The sequence below is a fragment of the Mus caroli genome, chromosome 13 (genome assembly GCF_900094665.2).
Source record: "Mus caroli chromosome 13, CAROLI_EIJ_v1.1, whole genome shotgun sequence".
In the NCBI taxonomy this organism is placed as follows: Eukaryota; Metazoa; Chordata; class Mammalia; order Rodentia; family Muridae; genus Mus; species Mus caroli.
Window position 1 is genome coordinate 54,183,629 of NC_034582.1, and position 15,807 is coordinate 54,199,435.

The window sequence follows — 15,807 nt, forward strand, 5'->3', positions numbered from 1 at the left end:
CTGGAAAACTTAATCCAAGGAGACATTAATATTTGGTGTAGGTAAGGAACTGGGAAAAAAAACTCAACAGAAAAAAAAACAGCCCAGTAGATCAATTTTAAAATTGGAAAGTATCAAAGAGAGATCACAGGGCTGAAAATATAGCTCAGTTGGTAGAATACTCAACTAGTATGTACAAAACCCTGGACTCAATTCCTAGCTTCCCAAACAAACCAAACAGCATCAACAGAAAAGAGGACCTAGAAGGGATACAAATAGATACATAAAAGATGTTCAACATCACGGATGCTTGAGTTAACCCCCAAAAAATACACAATGAGATAGCACTTGCAGTGGTTTGGATGAGAATGCCTCCTCCCGGCATATTGGAATGCTTGGTCTACAGTTGGTGGAACTATTTTGAAAGGATTAGGAGGTGTGGCCTTGTTGGAGGAGGTATCACTGTGGGCAGGCTTTGAGGTTCCCAAAGCTCACACCAGTCCCAGATAGTTCTCTCTGCCTCATGCTTGTGGATTGAGATGTGAGCACTCATCTACTGCTACAGAGCCTGCTTGCTGTCATGCTCTCTGCTCTGAGAGTCACAGACTCTAACCCTCTGGAACCACAAGCCCTAAATCAAACATGTTCTTTTATAAGTTGCTTTGGTCATGGCACTTTGTCACAGCAGTAATCAGAAGTCACCGAGACACTATCTCACCTCAGCTGGAATGGCTTTAATTAAGAAGACCAAAATAATGAGATATACTAGCAAGGCGACAAAGCAGGAGAAAGGCGAATACTTAGGGTGTGTTGGCTAGAACGGGAATCAGTACAACCACTTCGGTTTGCACACCACATCTGGGGTGATTTGGATATGCTTAACCCAGGGAGTGGCCTTGTTGGAGTAGGAAGTGTGTCACTGTGGGGGTGGGCTTCATGACCCTCCTCCTTGTTGCCTGGAAGTCATTTTGTTCCTGGATGAAGATGTAGAACTCTCAGCTCCTGGATGCTACCATGCTTCCTGCTATGATGATAATGGACTGAACCTCTGAACCTGTAAGCCAACCCCAATTAAATGTTGTCTCTTATAAGAACCTTGGTCATGGTGTCTTTTCATGGTAAGGCAAACCCTAACTGAGACAACATCCATGCTGACTTAATAGAATGCACTGGAAAATGTTCCTCTCCATTTTCTGGAAGAATGTGGGGTAGTTTTGCTATCATTTGCCATGTCTTGTAGAACTAGTGAAGTTATCTGGGACTAGAACTTTCTCTGTGGGAAGATGTGTGTGTGTGAGTGTGTGTGCATGTGCAGTGGGGTGGTGGCAGTACATGCATGTGGGTGTGCAACTATGCACATACGCAAAGCCAGAGCGAGACGCTGGGTGTATTCCTCCCTCACTCTGTGAATTATTGCCTTGGAACAATCTTCACTGAGCAGGAAGCTTACCTTCTTGTCTAGGCTGGCTGGTGGGCTCTTCAGGATTGCGTGTTTCTACTAGTTCTGGGGCTGTAGTCATGCACAGCCATTTATGTAGGTTCTGGGATTTGAACTCATGCACTCATGCTTGCAGAGCACACATCCTTATTCACCAAGCATCTCTCCAGACCCAAGTGGGAAGATGATAAAAGATGAACTAAAGATCTGCGTAAGATCAGGACTACTCAGGTTATCTGTTTCCTGTATAGAGAATGTTGTTATTTGTGTCATCAATTTTGTGTGTGTGTGTGTGTGTGTGTGTAGTTGTTGTTGTTCACAATATACTTGTGTGATTTTGTTAATATTTATAAATCATCTGGGGGTTCTTGTTGAATTCATTATTTCATTTCTCTCCCTTTTAAAACATATTGATTTATTTTCACTTTATATGTGTGTGTTTCCCTGCGTGAGTGTATATGCACCATGCACATGTAACGCCTCAGGCGGCCAGAAGAGGGCATCAGAAGCCCTGGCAGTGGATTGCTGACCATAGTATGTGACTCTGTGGATGTTGGGAAGTAAACCAGAGCCTCTGCACCATCTCTCCTGCTCTCCCCCCAGTACCTTCTTTCTTTCTTTCTTTCTTTCTTTCTTTCTTTCTTTCTTTCTTTCTTTCTTTCTTTCTTTCTTTCTTTCTTTCTTTCTTTCTTTCTTTCTNCTTCCTTCCTTCCTTCCTTCCTTTCTTTCTTTCTTTCTTTCTTTCTTTCTTTCTTTCTTTCTTTCTTTCTTTCTTTCTTTCTTTCTTTCTTTCCTGATTGGCCCAACCAGATGTCTATCAATGTTATTCATCTTAAAGAGCTGCTTTTTACGTGTTTTGCTATTTTTTTTCATTCTGGTTTGCATTATTCCATCTCTTTGGATTTCTTTGTGATAATTTGTTCTTTTACAGGTTCCAACGCTCAAAGTCAATGTCACTGACTAGGGATATTTGTTCTTTTCCAGCATTGGGGTGTAGTGTTATAGTGTTCTTCCTAACGGCTGGCTCAGTGGCTCCCTACAAATTCTGATGTGCTGTGATTTCACTTTTTACTTTTGATTCTTTTCATTGGCATAGATGCCTTGTGTCTGCGCAGGGTTGCCATAATTCCTTTGTGTCTCTGCAGGGATTAATATAGTTCCTTTGCATCTGCCCAGGGCTTTTACCCCTGGCTACAGGTGTTTCACCTCTGATTATGCTAATCAAGATGGAGACTTCCTAGCTTTCATAAGCTCTCCTGTTGGGAGTGTTCTGCTCACTTTGATTTCCCTTGACTCTGCCACAGTCTTTGTTGTCTGATGCCCATTTGCTTAAACAACCCAGTCCTTTCTTATGTATTGTTAGTTGTTTGGTTGAGAGACAGATCCTCAGTCTGAAGCAAAAGTTAGTGAAGTTTTGTGATGTTTTACAACCCAGTATTTGATGTCAGAATCAACTTATTACATTATAAACATTATAAAACAAAATGACAGAAAGTAAAATGTATTTTAATTTTAAATGTAATTTAAGGTGTAATTTAAATGTAATGTAAGGTGTGTGTGTGTGTGGCTTTTAGAAAGTCATACCATTTGCGAGTGTGTGCACTGAGCTGTGATGCACCTGGCATTTCCTGCTCTGGTTCATGGTCATGTCATGAGGTCTTGAGAGATGCTGTGTTACTATGCCATGGTTCAGTGCAGGCAGGATCTACAGCAATCTATCTCTGTATTGAAGGAATCTGGGGGGGGGGTGGACACAATTGCTACTTCACATGATCCTCACAAAATGCTTATCACGTTCTCAAAGTTGTCAAAAGCCAAGGTGTGTGTGTGTGGGTGTCCCTGGAATGGTCTTTGTATAACAGCTTTCTGGTCTCAAAGTTGATATGGATCTTCAAGTTTATAAGCTAAGAGAGCATTATCAGTTATCCGTGTGTCCTGTTATTGTCCATGGTATTACCACTGTGAATGAGAGAAAGCCTCCCCCTCCTCAAAGCCCAGTGAAGGACTTACCTGGTTACTAGAGGAACTTGGAGTACAGGACTGCAGGACAAGAGGAACTGTGTCCAGGAAAGCTCACACAGAGGGCTGACTGTGGTAGAGATTAGGTGAGGCATACTTCAAATTCAAATTATTGTATTTTTCATTGAGCACATATTTAAACATGCCTACTGTGATCTGGACCGAGTTTAATAAACACAGTTGATAATCATTCCTGCCTCTTCAATGCTTCCATAAACAATCTGTTGAAAGGACAAAATAGTGTGGACCAAGACAGTGGCCCAAGGAATGGGGAGCAGGAAGTGGGCAGCCCATCCTAACTGAAGTGGCACGTAACAGTAGCACATACCCGTTCCACAAATCCTGCAAATATTCCAGCATTCATTAGACTCTTCCTGTCTATAAACCACACAAACTCTGCCAGTCTTGGATGCCACGTCAATACTGTAGCCACCATCATAGAAATGGGCATTTTCTGAGAAAAAAATGGAGTGAGAGTAGGCATGAGACTGGGGCGCACATGCCTGCGCAGGGGCGGGAGTGGGGCAGTTATTACTCCTCCCTTCCTCTTCCGTGTTCCTAGGGGTTTTTCCACAAAAGACACTGGCAAATGGAAGGCGAGATGGCTCAGTGAGTAGACACTTGGTCTGATCTCACCTTGATCCCAGGACGCGTGATGGAAGGGGAAAATCAGCTTTCACAACTTATCCTCTGATACCCTTGATTTGGTAGCCCACACACATACACAATAAGGTGTGTGTGTGTGTGTGTGCACGCGCACACGCATGTGTATGTGTCTGGAAAAGTCTCCCTAAAAGAACATTGGCAGCACAACTGTGTCTCCTGGACAAAGATGTTTTAGCTTTTGGGTTCTGTGCCTTGCCACAGCAGCAAAGGTGGCAGGCAGAACTGAGAAGTTATCTGAAGCTTCGATGGTCCAAGCCCCCAAGGTGTATCAGGGCTCAGGGAAGGGGGTGAGGTGACCTGCTGGTTTTTGCTCCAGGCCTCGGCCGGGTGTTTGAATGTGTGAGGATTATATTTCTATCCCTGGTGCATGACATCTATGTGAAAATCTTGCTAGATTGATTTTATTTCTTAGTGATGTTTAAGGCTGTGCGAAGACCCAAACATTTCCCCTGACACCATCCTTCTCATTTCTGGCCTTTTGCGGGCAGTTGGGTGACTATTCTTATGTCTTAAATTGGACTCCAGCGCATTGTCTTGTGGTGCGTGGAGGACTTCATAGGCAGGAGATTGTAGGGATCTGGCGAGAGGCGCACTGCCTGGGCAGCAAAGTGCACACAGCACGGCGGTTGCATATCTGGAGCTGCAGTGCGCCGGTAGCGCAGTTCCCAATGAGGTGGTAGCAATGGCCCGATGTACGGGAGCGTGCTGGGTTTCTTCTCCCCACGCGGGGGCACCAGAGCCCTCGAAAGTGTCAGGCACTGCGGCGCATCTACCAGATTCCCTTTTAAATGACTGCGGATGTGCGGGCGGTCGCAGCCACAAATGGTGAGAGGAGGCTCAGATCAGGCTCGCGAATGGCCCACAGCGACCATTTAACTGCACCCGCACAGCAGTTAAGGTTTGTCACTCGACCCTCCGGAATCATCTCACGTGTCCCCACTGAGACTCTAGGGCGCTGCTGGAGCCCGGCCTCTCGGTAGCTGGAAGCACATCCTGCCTCGGGCAGCGCGGGTGCAGGGTACACGTTGGCGCACATGCACGCGCGCACACGAACACGCGCAAGGTACGGCAGGGCAGGGGACAGGGGCTTGGGTGCTCCGCGTGCGGGTGGGTGTCGCGGGGAGTGAAGCTGTGATCCTCAAATGGCTGCATCCTGCCAGGTTAAGGAATATGAGAAGATGATGCGGAGCCATCCATTCCACAGGCCAGGGTCGGTGCAAAGCATTTAGGGAACCCACTGCGCGGCCGGCGCGCTCCCTTCCCACGCAGGGCTCTCTCTGTGGCGCAAACGACAGGAGAAAGATCCATCAGAGCTACACTTGTGTCTGCAGGCTCCTCTCTCTTGGCAGAAACCCCATCAGGAGAGCTTTGGAACCATCCACCCCTAAATAGGTAGTCCGGAACCGGGCAATGGTCGTTGGTTACTAACGTACAGCGCTATATATTAATTTTGTACGGGGTGTAACTTGTCTTCCCTATATTTTGGAAATAGCTTGCTTTCCCCTATGAGCTTGGTGAGAAAGAAAAACGCAGCGGGGAGGGAGAGGGAAAGGGAAAGGAAAGGAAAGGAAAGGAAAGGGGAGGATTCATACAATACGAATCATAGCATTTTTTTTTTTTTCAGAGCCTAACCAAACAGGGCTTCCATTTCAAAAAGCTAGCCTGTACTGCGATGTGGAAGAGATGTAAGAATTAGGGACCAAGGAAGCATCGCTGCATTTCAGATGTACCGGGGTCTAAAGGGGGCACACACACGCACACGCGCACACATGCACACCCGCACTGCTACCCCGCCAAGGTGTGTGCGTGCGCGCGAGTGTGAACTCCCACATGCTGCTGTCTGCGCCTGGCCGCTGGCACCAAGCCTCCTCCTCCCCGCTCGCCCCCAGATTCCCTCCCCTCCGCCTTGCTTTTGTCTGGAGGGTGCTATGCTATGCGTGTGTGCGTGTGCGCGCGCGCGCGTGTGTGTGAGCGTGTGTGTTTTTGGATTTCATACTAATTTTCTGGAGTTTCTGCCCCTGCTCTGCGTCAGCCCTCACGTCACTTCTCCAGCAGTAGCAGAGGCGGCGGCGGCGGCGGCCGCCGGTTAGAGCCCAGTCGCTGCTTCAGCTGCTGTTGCTGCTTCTGCAGCGCTCTGCTCCCTGCGCTTGCTACGGAAGGCCGGGGGAGCCGCGCGGACAGTCCTCGGTGGCCTGGGCCGGCACTGTCCTGCTACCGCAGTTGCTCCCCAGGTGGGATGTGCCGCGCCACCTGCCCACCTCCCCTCTCCCCCCGCGCCCAGCGGCCGGGGAGGATTCTGCAGCATCATTGGGGCCCCAGCGCCGCCGCAGCCTCTTTGGAGGGTCCTTGGCTTGGCCTATGCCATGGAATCTGCTCTCAAAGACCCGTTCCCGACTTCTCATGCCTCGGCCTCAGGCTTGAAGGGGGGGCGGGCACACGGGGGGTCCACTAAGGGGCAAGTTGATGGCGGGGCGGGAGCTGGGCACTCAGACATTCATTCTCCAGGCTGGGGTTCAGGGTGAGGAGAGCGCGGAGGGACTGTGTCCCAGTTGGTGGTGTGTAGGGTCTATTAGTCTCATCCATGTCTGTTTGTCTTCAGCCCTGAGGTGCGCACCGATATCGATATCCGAGCCGGTTTAGCGGTTCTGCGACCCAAAGAGTCCAGGGAGATCCACGGAGTGGTGCCTGGCGTATAGGACCATGCAGCCGCCTTGTGGCTTGGAGCAGCGGCCCGCAATGTCCCAGCCACTGTGAACCATTTGGTCAGCGCCAACCTGCTCAGCCCCAGCACAGGCTCAGCCTCCTGTACGCTCCACTCCGCGGGAGGCCACCAGCACCAAGCAGCAAGAGGGCGCAGGGAAGGCCTCCCCCCTCCGGCGGGGGACGCCTGGCTCAGCGTAGGGACACGCACTCCGACTGACTGGCACTGGCAGCTCGGGATGTCGCCCTGGCCGAGGTGGCATGGACCCGCCATGGCGCGGCTCTGGGGCTTATGCCTGCTGGTCTTGGGCTTCTGGAGGGCCTCTCTCGCCTGCCCGACGTCCTGCAAATGCAGTTCCGCTAGGATTTGGTGTACTGAGCCTTCTCCAGGCATCGTGGCATTCCCGAGGTTGGAACCTAACAGCGTTGACCCGGAGAACATCACGGAAATGTGAGTTCCTTTTACTTTTTCTCCTGTCCCCACCTCAGGAATCAGGCAGGTGTATGTTTGGGACAGATCCTGTCCCACACATGGCAAGAAGTCAGAGACCAGAGAGATGGGGTACCTGTCACTTCTCTGTCTGTTTCACTGGCTTACGGATGTCAGTTGGTGAAGAGTGGGACTCTAAAATTCCATATAGACAGGAATATAATCATAAATTCGTATATATTATGTTCCTGGGAAGGAATTCTGTGTGCATTTTCATTTCAAAGTTCTGATGGGTGTGTTTTAGGCTTTCAGTATATGATAATTATATTGGAATAATTTTGTTTGGTAAAATACTGTATGTGTGTGTGTGTGTGTGTGTGTGTGTGTGTGTGTGTGTGTGTGTTGAGAGAAGTTCCAGTAATATTAACCAGAAAGGAGGTTAAAATGATTCATTTTCAAGAATTGGTTGGAGTAAGTGAGGGTCTCTCCCTTAACATCTTTTCCTGAGGTTTGGAGTTGACTGGTCCTGTTCCCCCTTTTCCATCTCATCTATTGGATTTTGCTTCAGAGATTGCAGCCAGAGATGCTTTGAGGATGCCCTGTAAGAGGAGAAGTTCTGAGTGTCGAAAAGCACTCGCTCAAGAGAGAAAATGCGATCACAGGAAGGGCTAAAAGCCTGGGCTGATTTAATTTGGACCTGATTTCTCAGAGATACGATTTTGAGACCATTTGGATTATAAATCTTAATTGCCCATTGAAAAATTCCCCAGGACTAGGCTAAACGGCAAGCTGTGTGCACACTGACGGATGGTAGCTTCAGCCTTGTCCCTAGAAAGGTTACAGCTTGTCCCAGCTTAGTGGAGAAACAGAAATGTGTTTCTTTTCTCTCTGTTGGATGTCTTGTGACGAATACCCTGCCAAGCAGGAACTCAACCGTCCTTTCTCTAGGTCACCTGTGTTGGGCACAGTGCTATTGTCTCTTCTCTGCAATCTTGCCATTTTATGTCTCACGAACAGAAGGTTTTGTTCATCTGTGTAGAGGATTATAAAGCTAAGTTTCCTGGGTGATTGAGACTGAGAAAGGCAGCCTTGTAAGTAGGGCTTGGGCTGTGGCCTTCCGGTTGGCGAGTGCGCATGCACCCCCTCCCCCAATGTACAAGGGAGTTTTTTGCCAATGCAGCTGCCAGTGCCAAAGGCGTCAAGATAACCTGTTTTGGTTTTTAAATGTAAGTAGGAGCCCCTTCTAATCTTGCTGTTCTGCTACTGATGGTTACACTACAGGCCTCTGGTGGGAGGAAAGAATGGCAGAGCAAGGTGGAGCGTGCAGGCCTGGCATAGCTGAGCCAATCCGGCCGTGAACATCAGAGTCCAGGGTGCCAGGTTCCCAGTCTTTGACAAGTAGCGCAGCAGCACAGTGGGAGGTTAGGGTAGGTATGTGCCTGTCCTGGGCTGGGCTTATCCAAAGAGTCTGTGGCCTTTCTCAGAACCCATGCCTTTCCGGAAGGTAATGTCAGTCAGATGGAGGGGCCTTGTGGAAGGAACTCAGAGCCTTTTGGTGGCTGGAGACCTGGAAAGTGCATTGACACAGCTTTTTTAAAAATCCAACAATAGACACCGAATGAAGAGAGAAATGAGACGCAGTGCTTGGTTCTCACTTCGATTGCTCTACTTTAACATTTTAAGATCAGCTGAAAAGAAGAAAGCATCTCTAAACCCAAAAGCAGTATTGCCGAGGTTCCAGAGCCTTCTGCCTGATGCATGCCAGAAACTGACAGTTGGGGCAGAGCATGCTATGGCTTTCTTGCAGTTGTTGTTACTTCACATGCACACGCATACACACACACACACACACACACACACACACACACACACAAGTGTATTGTGATGTTTCAGTTCCTACTCTGGCTTTATTTGGAAATCCATTGGTATTGAGAGAACTTAGAACTCCATGTGCCTGAGTGTCCAGGATGCAGGAGTAGGTTGGTAATATTCATCAGGCTAGGGAGAGGCAAGGTCTACAAGAAGGCATTTCTGTCTACTTAGCCTCCTGGTGCCACTTGAGCCTATCTGAGCAGTATCTGTAAACTGTATTGCAGTGCTTCTTTGGAAAGTACCAATTATTTTGAACTCAAAATAATATCAATAGTTGAGATAGTTTCACCCTCAGCTGTATAGGATACCATCTGTGCCCCTTTCCCTACGTGATAATATTTGTTTGAACAACTTGGTGGGTTTATGTTCAATGAGCTACAGTTGGAGCCAAATGACACATTTCACATACTCTGTTATTTGGTCCAGTGCTATTCTCAATGTATTCTGGACTAGCAGTTTAGTTTATTTGTGTATCTATGAAGTTATATGTCTATGGCCTTGGCCCACGGGAGCCACGTCTGTAATCCATTCTCAGAACTTACTAAAGCAACAGCTTCACACTGAAAGAAAATGTATGTTTTAGCTAGAATATTTTGAGACTATATGCATAGATTAGCTAACGGGTAGAATACTGTGTTTATACAAAGTTGAAATCAACTTGACATGTCAGAGTTACTGTGGACTTACTTTATTAATTGGAAATGTGTGTCACAGTGTCTGTTGTACACTCTCTATGATCCAAGCTGATCTGTATTTCTCTGTGTGATGGTTAGAAGTGCTTGCTTCGGTGTCCATCACCTTTCAGAGCGGCACCTATTGATGTTTGTCAACAGTTAAGGCCACAGTAGTGCCAGACTAATCTTTAAAACCAATGTCACACGAAAACCAATGTCACACGAAAACCAATGTCACACGAAAGGTGCAGTACTGTTGGGATTATGGTCATTTAAACCCCCATTCTGTCAAATGCCAAGATGTACAGTCTCACCCAAGTGGTAGGTCAAATATGTAGTTATGATGGGTTTACCATCTTAACCTATGGTTAAAACAAATTCCCCATGGTAAGCTTTTCCAGTGTTCGTTTCTGTAGCCTTCAGTAACCCACATCACGGAATCCACACACTCTAATATTGCCTGTGTTTATGAAGGCAAGTAGGGATCTCTTTCTAAGCGTCTTGGGTGGTATTCTCTGAATTGGGGGCAATGCTTGGAACCAAGTCTAATATTTATTTCTCTTAGCACAACACAAATAGAACCCACAGCTTCTGCTGCCAGAGCGTCTCTGTGCATTTTATTATTGGCTGGTTAAACACAGTAATGCTTTGCCATTAATACATTGATTTTGGCCCCAGCACCTTCATAAGCCTTGCTATTGCAATTAATTGTGTTTAAAACATCCTGGTTTTTGCAAAGACCCAGCTAAGGGCATCCGTATGGTCTTCGCTCCGAGGCTCCCTGGTGTGGTTCTAGAACTTTGGGTTGCAGTCTTTTCCTGCACTTAAGAGCCATGTGTTTTATCTTGAGCGTGTGGCTGCACCAGTCACACCAGGTTTATTAATAAATGCAGTGTTATTCATTATCTAATACAATTTGCAAACTGCAGGTGAAACCTCTCTGTCCACACAGTGGAGGTGTGACCAGACCGCCGCTCAGCACCGCTGTTTGGAGTCCTTTTTTTGATTTCGTACCTTCAATCTCGTTTTGTTTGCACTGGGTAAGACAATGCAAAAGCCCGGTGACCCTTCTGACCCTACTCTCTCCCACCACCCATCACTGAATGCACAGGAAAATGTGTTTGATTTTCTTCTTCTCTGAAAAGTGATACTTCCTTATGGGAATTCAGAGTGCTTGGAGTTAAGAGAAGAGCCGGGTTATGTGTTGTTACAAGTAAGCAGTGGGAGGCTGAAGCCCTGCGGTCATGGCTCCCTCGTGCTGAGCGTGGGTCTGCTTAAGGTCATTTGCTGCTTCTTTCCCATAAACCTTTTGTTGTATCTCTTTCAATATTCCCCGGTAAAGATATTTGCTAAGATGAAGGGTGGGCTGAGCAGCTGAAGGTCGAGATCTCTTTCCCCTTAGGGACCGTCCATATGATCTCTGACAATATTTAGGCCATGGAAGTTTAAAACCTTGAGTTTTTGTCTAGCTGGGGAAGGGAAAATAAATTTCTTGTCGTGTTAATTCTTTCTGCATTAAGTGGTGAGTTAGTTCCCCAGGTTTGACCTCATCTATCAGGGGGAGAAACATTATCAAGCCATTATTGGATACCATACACTGGCATCATAAGTTGGCTCTTCTGTGTCTCTAGAGTGCTTCTTGTAGGTCCAAAGTCATGAGGCAGAACACGGCATTGTATCTGACATCCTGCTGAGCAACATTAGTATGTAGTGCCTCTTGCTAGATTCCTACAATTCAGTAAGGGAATTCAGAAGAGAGATTATTTATAGATGACAGATATTTTTGTTTGGTGTGTATATATATATATATATATATATATATATATATATATATATGGAAGAGAAAGAGTGTGTGCAAAAGAGGATATATATATATATATGTGTGAATGAGAGAGAGAGAGAGAGAGAGAGAGAGAGAGAGAGAGAGAGAGAGAGAGAGAGAGAACACCAAAGAGCCTAGACTCATAGATTACTAATAGCTGCCTGCCTGGTCATTATTCATGATCTACTTTGTCAAGCTATTTTAAAGTACCAATCTCACCCTGCTATCCCAACTGGCGGAGATCTGGACTCTGAAGTGGCCTGATAATTTTAGCCCTGCATTTGACTGCTGGTCGATCTCCATTAAAAAGGCAGAGACCCCCACTCCATCAGGATTTCCTCTTCACTTACTTTCCTCTATGGAATGTCCAAGAGGTTAGGAAATCATAAATATTGATCCTGAGTCGAGCACATGAATATTTCTGAAGTTATCGCAGCTCTCCGCCCAGTTCTTTCTTCATGTGTTTCAAACCCAGTCCACAGTGGAGACAGGGAGCTGTGTCTTTTGGGAGTCCGCCTGAGACATCACCAACTGCTTACCTGGTCCGTGGGACTCTGGGCTCCGTGGAAGTGAAGAGCTTTGGTTCTGGTGCTCACACAAGCTTCTCCTAGCTTTGAAGCTCGCAGAAGCTGGGGCTTGGGATGGAGGCTAAGGTCCTTGCACCCACAGTGTGGGGAGAAGAGGGTACATGGTTCTTGGAGTCAGCAGTACATCTCTGAAAACCTTCCGGGTTAGAGGGTGGCGGTGGCACAGCCACATTGTTTTGCTCTGAACTCCCCCCAAACTGTGTCTTTTAGAGTGTGGGCTGCTATTCAGGCTGTTGGCATGGCAATGCTGGTCTAATGAGGGGGTGGCAAGGTCAGAGTTCAGAAAGGCTGCTTCCAATCAAGACCATAGAAAGAGAAAGGACCCTGCAGCCCTCTTCCCCCTCTGTAAAATCCCCAAGGTCCTGCAGGAATGAGAAATTCTGTCTCCTTGTACCCAGGTGAGCATTGTGGCCTCTCCATTGGGGACCTCTCCTCTGTTTTTAGTCTCTAGGCTGAGGTCTAACTCCAGGCCACTACTTGAGAAGTTTTGGAGACAAGCTTGGGAGGGCCAGCTCTGTGCAAGCACACCCTGTGTGAGACAGTGTAATTAAAGAGGCCCAGGCCTTTATGGATTCCAAAGCAATGCTTTTACCTTCACACGGGAAGGCATGCTTTTTTGTGTTGGTAATAAAAAAAAATATGTGCATACACAGTCCTCTTCCATCACACAGTTCTTATACAAAATTGGGTTAACAAGAAAAGTCCTCATGACTTGGGACAGATGAGGACTGCCAAACGGACTAGCATGACGGGCGGATCCTGGAGAGTGTAGTGCACACATAACATAGACCAGAGAGGCCTATGTCATAGTCGAGGCCTACAGCCCTTTATATGAAGTTCGCTATTGTCCATGAAGAACCTGTAGCCACAGACTACATATTCATTCTTCGCTGGCTTCTCTGCTGCCGTCTTTCCCAGTGCTCGAAGACAGCAGACCAAGCTCAGCAACTAAGATAGTGAGCAAACCTTAGGGCGCACTCAACAGCTACCCCTTCCCTGTGTGTCCTCAAGGTCCAAGACTCCCAACGACAGAACACTTCTGAGGCAGGACTGTTTGCCTGAGACGGACCAAATGGGCACTTTGGGTGTCTGCTCATATAGGCTTAAAACCTTACCCTGAAGCAGAAGAGGCCTCAATAGCCTTTGAGGGACTCCTCAACTGCAATTGCCTGGGTTTGGTTTTCAGATCTAGCATGTGGCGGTGGAGGGGTGGGCTGATATCTCATCCTGTTCTTTCCCCTCCCCCCTCCCACTTTCATTCATCTCCTTTACGGTCTCTTGTACTCAAGAGACACACGATTTGGGTGAGTTTAGTAATTTTTAATCTCCTTATAGGGAGTAAAGCTATTAATCACACTCTATTTAGAGTTTCTTTTCTATTTAAAGTAAAGACCAATTAATTTTCAGCACTTCAGCCTTTCCCGTAATCTTCGCGCATATCCATAGACCCCAGAAATGATATTTGTGTAGAAGCCTGTGACTATGAGTATAGAAATCTCTGCTAAACCAACACACCGTATGACCGTTCAGGTTGAATCACGATGACTTAGGAAACTCTCCCGGCCACGGAAGGCTAGCTGTCTGAAGCTACTCTTTTAATTTCATTCCAATCATTGTGCTGCTTGCTTGCCCAGGACCTGATGAGACATCTCAGAGTGAAGCGTTTGTGAATGTCGGTCTGTCTTCTGAGTATTTTATCAGCTTTCAACACACAGGGAAATCGCTCTCAATCAAGAGATGCTGGGATTTGAGTTTTCCAATGACCTGTGAAATATGGTGTAAAAAACAAAACAAACAAACAAACAAACAAAACAAAACAACTCATAATTTTAACAAGGATGATAGAGCAAAATGACTAAGCAGTTAATATGACTTGCCTCCAAGCTTGAGAGCCTGAGTTCAATCCCCAGGACCCACGTGGTAGAAGGACAGAACTGTCTCCTGCAAGTATCCTCTGAACTTAAGACACGTGCACATGTACACATAGGCATATGCATGCACCTGTACAAATAAGCAACTAATTAATTAAGTAAATAAATATAAGACCAGAAAGCCCTAAGTCTTGTTGTGGGGGTTCTTTCTACTTCATGGGTTCCAGCGTCCCTTGTTGTGATGTAAGAGACATATCTGTCGCCAAATGTGACTCTGGCTCACTGTGCATGGGCCTATTTCTTCACTGAGGGTGCCTTGCTCATTTGTTATGTGTGAGCAAGAGATCTTGACATGGTGACCTTTAAATTCCCTGGCAGGGTATGATTAAAAAATAAAAATAAAACAAAATCAAGCACCTCTCTCCAAAACAAACAAACTGGATTTGCAGAAGTGGCCCAGTGGTAGAAGGCATAGCTAGCGTGTTCAAGGCTTTGGGCTCAACCCTCTGCACCACAAAACCCACCAAGGAACTACCCACCCACCCATACAGCCAGCTACCCGACCCACCAACAAACAAACTACCAAATTAACCACCCACCTACCCACACACTCCTCCAGCCAAGCAAACAGCAAACCCCAAACAAGCTAAGAAGCTGGTTCCTCTGTTTAGTGGGATCCAGTCTCCCTCCACAGCTGTCCTAGGATGTCCTCTAGGATGCTACCGAAGGCTCTGCTCTTTAGATGTCTTGTCTGGGTTCCTTGTTCTGTGGCTTGAATGTTTGAGCCTGATCGCCCCACCCACCCAACCCCCTTCATTTTCCCATGTTGACATTTAATCCCCAAGGCAATGGTGCCAGGAGGTGGCAGACCCTTCATGCATGGAAGGAGTGCCCTTTAAAGAGACTTCCTATAGCTCAGTGCTTCTTTCTACAATGTGAAGACAGACATAGAAGGTGCCACCTCTGAAACATAGGCCCCATTAGACACTGCATCTGCTGAGATCTTGATCTTGTTGGTCTTGCCAGCCTTCAAAACTGTGAACAATAAACTTCGATGTCAAAAGTGACTCATTCTCACAAATTTTCTTTAGAGCATTCCAAATTGACAGGCATGCCTGGGTGCTTTGGTCTTTCCTTTTGTGGCTTTTTATTGGGATTTAAGCCACCATTCTTTGAGTGAGGCTAAGTAAGGGTCACATAGACAACAGGTAAAGGAACTCCCATGGAAGTGAAAGGAAGATGGTTTGAGCTTGACTACTGCATGAGTTCTGACCTCAAGGGTCTTGTGCTGGAAGCTCAGTTCCTATTGTGTAATGGAGAGGTGGAATCTAGTGTGAGCTGACTGATGCATGGTGGCCACACCTCATGAGTGACCTCGGGTGTTTCTGGAGGTACTCAGTTTGGTTTAGGGGAGAGAGTTAGGTCTCAAGTGACTATATTCATGACCATGAAGGTGGGTTGCTGTAAGAGTACTTTGTTACAGCAGCAAAAACAATGTCCAAGGCATGTTGAAACTACCACAGTGAGTGAGGGTGTGTGGCCACTTTGGAATTGCTGATTTATCTAAGTCAACCTTGGGTCTGAGATTCTGAGGGAACATTTGGCCCTTATTGGCTATAGTGTTGAATCTAGAAGTAGAGACCTAGGTGGACACTAGCGCTTAAAGGATTACTTTGTTCCTTTGCTTTTGATCAGCTAGTCACAGCATGGTGTTTCCTCCCTCCCTCCCTCCCTCCCTCCCTCCCTCCC

At 46.8% G+C, this 15,807-nt stretch overlaps 1 protein-coding gene across 6 annotated transcripts in view; it reads left to right on the plus strand.

Annotated features, from left to right (window-relative positions):
* Window positions 1-4,876: 4,876 nt before the first annotated feature.
* Window positions 4,877-15,807, plus strand: part of Ntrk2 (neurotrophic receptor tyrosine kinase 2) — a 315,292-nt gene continuing 304,361 nt past the window's right edge. The window contains exons 1-2 of one of the 6 annotated variants that reach the window (XM_021180131.2): window positions 4,877-5,165; window positions 6,702-7,253. In XM_021180131.2, the coding sequence (XP_021035790.1) occupies window positions 7,042-7,253 (212 nt within the window). In that variant the 5' untranslated portion in view covers window positions 4,877-5,165; window positions 6,702-7,041. Of the gene's footprint in view, window positions 5,166-5,282; window positions 5,495-6,016; window positions 6,334-6,701; window positions 7,254-15,807 lie in introns of those variants that run through there. The other 5 variants (XM_021180137.2, XM_029468409.1, XM_021180130.2 and 2 more) reach the window with 5 other exon arrangements.